Source organism: Sus scrofa, chromosome 1 (assembly GCF_000003025.6).
Source record: "Sus scrofa isolate TJ Tabasco breed Duroc chromosome 1, Sscrofa11.1, whole genome shotgun sequence".
NCBI classification, from domain to species: domain Eukaryota; kingdom Metazoa; phylum Chordata; class Mammalia; order Artiodactyla; family Suidae; genus Sus; species Sus scrofa.
Genome location: NC_010443.5, coordinates 239,565,590 through 239,573,816, shown reverse-complemented (window position 1 = coordinate 239,573,816; position 8,227 = coordinate 239,565,590). Strand labels below are relative to the sequence as shown.

Genomic DNA, 8,227 nt, shown 5'->3' with positions numbered 1-8,227 from the left:
CATCAGCCTCTGTGTTTTTTAAATTCCCCAGGTGCTTTGAATGTGCAGCCAAGTTTGAAAACCTGTGGGCCAACCGGTGGGCCAGACCCTCAATATTTGATCTAATTGGTACAGCTAAAGCCCCATTTGGGAGCTCATTGGAAATGCATATTCTTGTGTCCACCATGGACCTACTGAATCAGAATATGCATTTTAATAAACTCACCAAGTGACTTGTATGTGCATTAAAATTTGAGAAGCAGTTACTTTTCATCAAACATTGGGTGGTTAACAAAATGAGCCCAGATTCTGCCTCTGCAACTACCCTTTGGAGCTGGGCAGTAGCTTCCCCCTTTAAGAGGGACCCTCACACTCCAGTTTGCCCAAGTGCCACACCTGGATGGATTCATTAACTTCCATTACCTGCCTGGGCCCAATCAGAATTTGAACTAAAAAAAAACCAAATTGGGAGTTCCCATCATGAATCCAACTAGGAACCATGAGGTTGTGGGTTCGATCCCTAGCCTTGATCAGTGAGTTAAGGATCCGGCATTGCAGTGAGCTGTGGGGTAGGTTGCAGATGAGGCTCGGATCTGGTGATGCTGTGGCTCTGGCATAGGCCAGCAGCTGTAGCTCTGATTAGACCCTAGCCTGGGAACCTCCATATGCCCTGGGTGTGGCCCTAAACAGACAAAAGACAAAACAAACAAACAAACCACCCCAAAACAAAAAACAAATTGTAAAATAAAATTTACCATTAATAACATGTAGTGCATTGACAATGTTGTGAAGCCAACACAACTATCTATTCCTTTACATTTTCATTATCCTATATTTATTAACCAGTCCCTTCTCATTTCCCACTCCCCTCAGCCCCTCTGCAACCACTAATATCCTTTTTTGTTACTATAGATTTGCTTATTCTGAATGTTTCATATAAAGGAAATGCATAGTTTTCAAGGTGAAGTCATGTTGTAGCATGTGTCAGTACTTCCTTTTTATGGCTGAATTATATTCCTTGTATGGATATGCCACATTTTGTTTATCCATTCATCATTTGATAGACATTTGAGTAGTTCCAACCTTTCAGTTGTTATTCACATTTGCATGCAAGTTTTTGTTGAACGCCTGTTTTCAATCTCTGAGGAAATGAATTCAATTCTTTCTACCCAGGAGTGGAATTGCTGACTCATATGTTAATTCTATGTGTTTAACTTTTTAACAGAATAGCTTTTAACAGAATGGCCAAACTGTTTTCCATGGTCAGCATCCATATCGTTTTACATTCCCACCAGCAATGTTTGAGGATTCCAATTTCTCTGTAACCTCGCCAACATTTTATTTATTTATTTATTTATTTGTGTTTGCTTTATAGGGCCACACCCACAGCATATAGAAGTTCCCAGGCTAAGGGTGGAATCAGAGCTGCAGCTGCTGGCCTACGCCACAGCCACAGCAATGTGGGACCCAAGCCGAGTCTGTGACCTACACAGCAGCACCAGATCCTAAACCCACTGAGAGAGGTCAGAGATCATCCCAAATCCTCATGGATACTAGTCAGGCTCATAACCACTGAGCCACAATGGGAACTTCCAGCCGACAATTTTTTTTTCCCTCTGTTAATTCTAGTTATTCTAATGGGTATGAAATGAATTTGCATTTTCTTCTTCTTCTTTTTTTTTTTTCTTTTATTTTTTTAGGGTTGCACATGTGTCACATTGAAGTTCCCAGGCTAGGGGTCGAATCAGAGCTGCAGCTGCCGGCCTGTGCCACAGCCACAGCAACGTGGAATCTGAGCCCCGTCTGCAACCTGCACTGCAGTTTTCAGCAATGCCAGATCCTTAACCCACTGAGCCAGGCCAAGGATTGAACCATCATCCTTATGGATGTGAACCCTCCTAGTGGGGTTGTTATCACAAAGCCACACAGGAACTCCTGATTTGCATTTTCCTAATGACTAATGATGAATATCTTTTCATTTGCTTATTTGGCCATTTGTGTATCTTCTTTAGAAAAATACCTTTTTAAGGTTTTTGCTCTTTTAAAGACTGTTATTTGCCTTTTTATTATTTAATTATGAGTTCCCTTTTCATATACACGTATCCTCTGCTTTTCAAGTTTCCTTAATGTCACTTTGCTTTTATGAAAGATCTTCTCTAGTACCTGTTTTCACTAACATAAGCAAAAAAACCTTTTTTGCTTTTAGAAAAAAAAAAAAAAAGGAAAAGTGAAAATAGAGTCAAGCATTTGTTTTGCAATAAGCCATCAAGAGAGTGACATCACCGATGCTCCATCAGAACATCCAGTCACCATGGTTTCAAACTGTGTCTGTGAGCAACTGTGCTCTTTATCTTGTTTTATTTTGTGCATATGCATTTATTCGCAAGATGTGTCCTAAGATAACTGCTTCTTCAGTTTACACCATTTTGGCTTACCAAAGATTTCTTAGGAATGCTCTACTTTTTTTTTTTTTGGTCATGGAAAGATCTCTTTTTTTCCAATTAAAATTTTTTTCTTTTAGTTGATTTATAGTGTTCTGTCAGTTTCTTTCTTTTTTCTTTCTTTCTTTCTTTTTTTTTTTTTTTTGCTTTTTATGGCCAAAAAAAGCTGCAGCATATGGAAATTCCCAGGCTAGGGGTCCAATCAGAGCACAGCTGCCGGCCTATGCCACTGCCACAGCAATGCGGGATCCAAGCTGTGTCTGTGACCTACACCACAGCTCACAGCAATGTTGGATCCTAAGCCCACTGATCGAGGCCAGGAATAGAACCTGCATCCTCATGGATACTGGTCTGGTTCATTACCACTGAGCCACAATGGGAACTCCTGTCAATTTCTGCTGTACAGCAAAGTGACTCAGTCATACATATATACACATTCTTTTTCTCATATTTCTATCATATTCTATCACAAGTGACTGGATATACTTCCCAATGCTATTAAGCAAGACTTCCTTGCTTACCCATGCCGAAAGTAGTAGTTTGCATCTGCTAACCCCAGACTCCCAGTCCATCCTACTTCCTCCCCCTCCCCCTTGGCAACTACGAGTCTGTTTTCCACGTCTTTGAGTTTTTTTCCTGTGCTATAGATAGGTCCATCTGTGCCATATTTTATTTTATTTTTTTAAGGCCTCACTGGTGGCATATGGAAGTTCCCAGGCTAGGTGTTGAATCAGAGCTACAGCTGACAGCCACAGCCACAGCAACATGGGACCCAAACCGCATCTGTCACCTACACCACAGCTCACAGCAATGCCGGATCCTTAACCCACTGAGTGAGGAGGCCAGGGATCAAACCTGCATCCTTATGGATACCAGCTGGGCTCATTACCACTGAGCCACAACAGGAACTTCCTGTGCCATATTTTAGATTCTACATATAAGTGATATATGGTATTTGTCTTTCTCTTTCTAACTTAATTCACTTAGTATGAGACTCTCTAGTTCCATCCATGTTGCTGCAAATGACATTGTTCCTTTTTATGGCCAAGTAGTATTCCATTGTGTATATGTACCACATCGTCTGCATCCATTCATCTACTGATGGACATTTAGGTTGTTTCCATGTCTTGGCTATTGTGAATAGTGCTGCAGTGAACATAGGGGTGCATGTATCTTTCTGAATGAAAATTTTGTTTGGGTATATGCCCAGGTATATGCTGGATCATATGGTAGTTCTATATTTAGTTTTCTGAGGATCCTCCATACTCTTTTCCATAGTCGTTGTACCAATTTACAAGGAATGCTCTACTTTTGTATGGGGGCATGGAAACCTGTATATGATTTGCACACATTTTCTCCCATTCTGTGAATTGTCTTTTCACTTTTTTGATAGTATCCTTTGATGTGCAAAACTTACTACTTATTTACTTATTTATTTATTTATTTGTCTTTTTGCCTTTTTCTAGGGCTGAATATGGAGGTTCCCAGGCTAGGGGTCTAATCAGAGCTGTAGCCGCCAGCCTACGCAAGAGCCACAGCAACTCGGGATCCGAACCGTGTCTGCGACCTACACCCACAGCTCACAGCAAATGCCAGATCCTTAACCCACTAAGGGAGGCCAGGGACCGAACCCGCAACCTCATGGTTCCTAGTTGGATTCGTTAACCACTGAGCCACGACGGGAACTCCAAAAGTCACTAATTTTTATTAAGTTAATTTATCTAATTTTATCCTGTTTGTGCTTTCGTTATCATATGAAACTTGAGATTTTATCATGGGACAAGATCAATGGATAGGGAGCGAGAGGAATTTGAGGGGAAAAGGAGTAGGGATGGTTTGAAATCTGTCTCCAGTTCAACTAGGAGATCGCAGCACTTATTTACTCTATAGAAGGTCCTCCAGCTTAGATATACATATAACTGATTGACTAAAACCACTAGGTTGTGCTTCTCAAACTGTGAATGTTAGGTATTATCCAGTGGGCCAGTTTGTTCTAAGAACTAGTCCCAATGGTATAAGTGGTAATTAGAACTTAATGTTTTCTGGCTTCAATTAAGTTTTATTGTCATAAAAAAATACATTTTTAGGAAAGCATGCCATATTTATTTTGCTTCATTTGCCACACTTTTGGGAAGTCAGGGTTTAGCTCAAATCCAAAGTAAGTTCATCCACACTCTAGAAATATTCCATGGAAAAGTTAGCCAAACTTACGCATACCAGCTTTGGTAATTGGTGCTGCCTTTGCCTTTTGTCACCCAGAGTTTAAACCCAGGTGTTCTCATTTCAAATCTATGACTCTGTCTAGGCCAGAATTTCAAAGTAGTCATACCAATCATCCGCTGATTTCTTTTGATTGAAACTACTGTTACTACTAACTGCCATCATTTTGGGAAGCTTTCTATGTGCCAGGCATTGTGCGGAAAGACTACATCTAATTTTCTCAACAACTCTATTAAGTGGTTCTGTAATTATCCTCATTTTACTACTGTTGAAACTGAACTCAGGGTAAGTGACTTACTGAAGGCCACGCAGATGGCAAGTGTCAGAACTAAGATTTCATCCAAGTCTGACTCCAATGCCCATGTGCTGAACCACCAAGCGAAGCTATTATTTTAAAGATGACTGGGTCCTGAACACTGATCTTGGAACCAGCCGGCGACTTCAGAGTTACAAAGCCAACAAGTAAACTCCGCTCTGACGCTTGCGCAGATTCCAACTACCGCTCCTTTCTGCAAGTCCTTCTCAAAATGCGCAGGCGCGCTCCCTACCGCCAGCGCGGAGGCGGGGCCTCGACCAGCTTTGGCGTTTCAATGCGCCTGCGTGGGGGCTATTGCCACAGTCTTCTGGGGAGGTTGGACATGGCGGCTGCTGAAGGGTCTTCATCTCAGCCGGCGGCTTCAGAACAGCCGGCGGAGCTGCCTGCCTCAGTGCGGGCGAACATCGAGCGTAAGCGGCAGCGGGCGCTGATGTTGCGCCAGGCCCGGCTGGCGGCCCGGCCTTACCCAGCGACGACGGCTGCGGCTACCGGAGGTTTGGACCCTAGCGGCGTCTGCCCCATCTCTCTCCTGGCGGACCTGGGGCCCCGTCCTTGGTGTGGCGACCAGACCCTCCCCCGCAGTCCTCGGAGGGATTCAGCTCAGCTGGCCTTGTCACAGCGGGGTGTCCAAGACCACAGGGCGACTTCTGACTCCCAGCCCTGGCCTTGCCTCACGGCACCTGGGCGGTCCAGCGGCCGTCCTTGGCTTGGGGATGCCGCCGCCCTCGCTGTCGGGAGGAGCCAGGCAATGTCTCCGTTCTCCTTTTCTGTTCTCTGCCTGCAGCTTCCACCAGTCCCGGGATGGTCTTTGTATAAAGCTTTTAGACCTCGTAACACATTTTAGTAATCCTGCACCTGCTTCCTTATTCATCCATTTAACGCAGGGTGATTGAGTGCATATTCCCTAATTGGCACACAGTGCTTGCTACGTGCTGGGCGCAGAGAGGAGCAAACAGACATTAGCTACTGACTCCGTGGGGCTAACCGAGTGACAACTGTTGTGTGTCAAAGTTTCCAAGTAGCTAATTTGGCTCTCACAGCTAACCTGAAAATAATTAGGGCAGGGTTTGGTATCCATGTTTTACTGAGGAGATAATTGAGCGCCAGAAAGCGACAGAGGTTTGCTCAGGTTCGTCTCAGCAAGTGCAAAGGCTAATCTGGACTAGAACTCAGGTCATCTGACCCTCGGTTCAAGGTCTTGTTCACCAGCTTCCTTTGCTATACTAAGCATTTCTCTCACCCTTAGGAAGAAAGGCTGTTATTCTTGTGTTATTCTTGTCTGGATTTCATCTTCCCTTTATTAGGACAGCCCTTGGCTGTGCATTTGTCTATTTGCTTATCATGTATGTGTTTATCATATAACTCTCCACTGGGATCAAGTGGTAGTCTTCTCCATGGTACCTAAAATATAGTTTGATTGACATGTGATTCTTTAGGACTGCCTCCATGACACGAAGCACCTGTGTTCCTCAACCAACTGTGTAGTGTGTGAGCAGTTGAACACAAAACTGTATCATCTACTTAACCCTTTCATCAGCCAGGAGTAAGGAAGAGTGAAAAGAGCTAGCTGGGTGTCTTGAGATTCATACTGACACTGAATCTGAAAACCCTAGCCACTTTTAATGGTTCTGGTCTCAATGCAAAAAATTGTTCATTTGCATTGATAAATTCATATTTATGATTCCATAAAGGTTTCAAGACTTGTACTAAATGGCTGTGGAACAGGGGTACAAAATAGAGCATAAACTGGTATTAAACTTCTGATAATGGAAAGCAAGGTAGTATGAATATTTTTTAAGATTTCCTGGGCATTTACCAAAGAACCAAATTGTGCTGTAACAGTGTATGCAACCTGCAGTGCTTCAAGAGCCGAGATTTTTATCTTTGTAGTACTTTTATTTCAATGTACTGTATAATTTCCACTTTCTGTGTGTGGTATGACATAAGCCATGAAAAAAGATGAGAAGTTGCTTAGAATATGTTGCTAAGAGTAGTGTTAAGGGCCTGGGGGGCATAGCAAGGCATAAGAGTAGAGAGAAACTGGGCTTTGTTTTTGGCATATTTTAGCATTGTTCAGGATCCTGATCAAATTATCATCTTGATTATTCCAGTTTCCCTTAATTCTCATTGCACTCATAGTCATTCTGATCATTTGCTACACTTCATGAAATCAGAATCATATTTTGGTACATTCATCCATTTCTATCCATTCAGCAAAATTCACGGAATGCTTAATTATTTTTCAGAATTAGAGAAAAATGGTTCAGTCTAGTGGAGGGATATATAAAAAGGTAGTATGAGAAGTACTGTTAACAGAAACAGTACTTATACTCTAATCCCCTTATTTTTATATTTTAAAAAATTTTATTGGCGTGTAGTTGACTTAAAATATTTTATTAGCTTCAGGTGTACGGCAAAGTGAATCAGTTTTTTATGTATTTCTTTTTGGGTATGCTGGTGGGAGTGGTGGTATTTCATTATAGTTTTAGTTTGTACTTTCCTAATTGCCAATGATAATGAGAACTTTCTTGTGGTCATTGGCTATTTGCATATCTTTTCTCTCTCTTTTTTTTTTTTTTTTGTCTTATTAGGGCTGCACCCATGACATATGGAGGTTCCCAGGCTAGGGTTCGAATTGGAGCTGCAGCTGCCAGCCTACACCACAGCCACAGCAATGCCAGATCCAAGCCACATCTGCAGCCTACACCACAGCTCATGGCAATGGCAGATCCTTAACCCACAGAGCAAGGGCAGGGATCGAACCCTTGTCCTCATGGATGCTAGTGGGTTTGTTAACCACCCAGCCACAATGGGAACGCCTATTTGCATATCCTCAGTTGTCAAGTTTCTATTTAGGTCTTTCGCCTTTTTTTTTTTTTTTTTTTTTTTTGTCTTATTAGGGCTGCACCCATGACATATGGAGATTCCCAGGCTAGGGGTCAAATCGGAGCTGTAGCCACTGGCCTACACCAGAGCCACAGCAAGTGGGATCCGAGCCGCGTCTGCAACCTACACCACAGCTCAAGGCAACGCCGGATCCTTAACCCACTGAACAAGGCCAGGGATCGAACCCACAACCTCATGGTTCCTAGTCGGATTTATTAACCACTGCACCATGACAGGAGCTCCTCCTTTTTTTTTTTTTAGTTGGGTTATTTGTCTTTTACTAATATATTGGATTTCATTATGTATTCTGGATATGAGTCCTTTTGTCAGATATACATATTGCAAATAGCCTCTCACAGTTTCCATTTTGTCTTTTCACTCTCAT

At 42.6% G+C, this 8,227-nt stretch overlaps 1 protein-coding gene across 2 annotated transcripts in view; it reads left to right on the top strand.

The window, feature by feature from the left end:
* Window positions 5,228-8,227, top strand: part of XPA (XPA, DNA damage recognition and repair factor) — a 36,259-nt gene continuing 33,259 nt past the window's right edge. The window contains exon 1 of one of the 2 annotated variants that reach the window (XR_301366.3): window positions 5,228-5,450. Coding sequence is in view for 1 of the 2 variants with exons in the window: in XM_003122025.4 (XP_003122073.3) it covers window positions 5,231-5,450 (220 nt within the window). In the remaining variant the exon portion in view is untranslated. The remainder of the gene's footprint in view (window positions 5,451-8,227) is intronic. The other variant, XM_003122025.4, reaches the window with a different exon arrangement.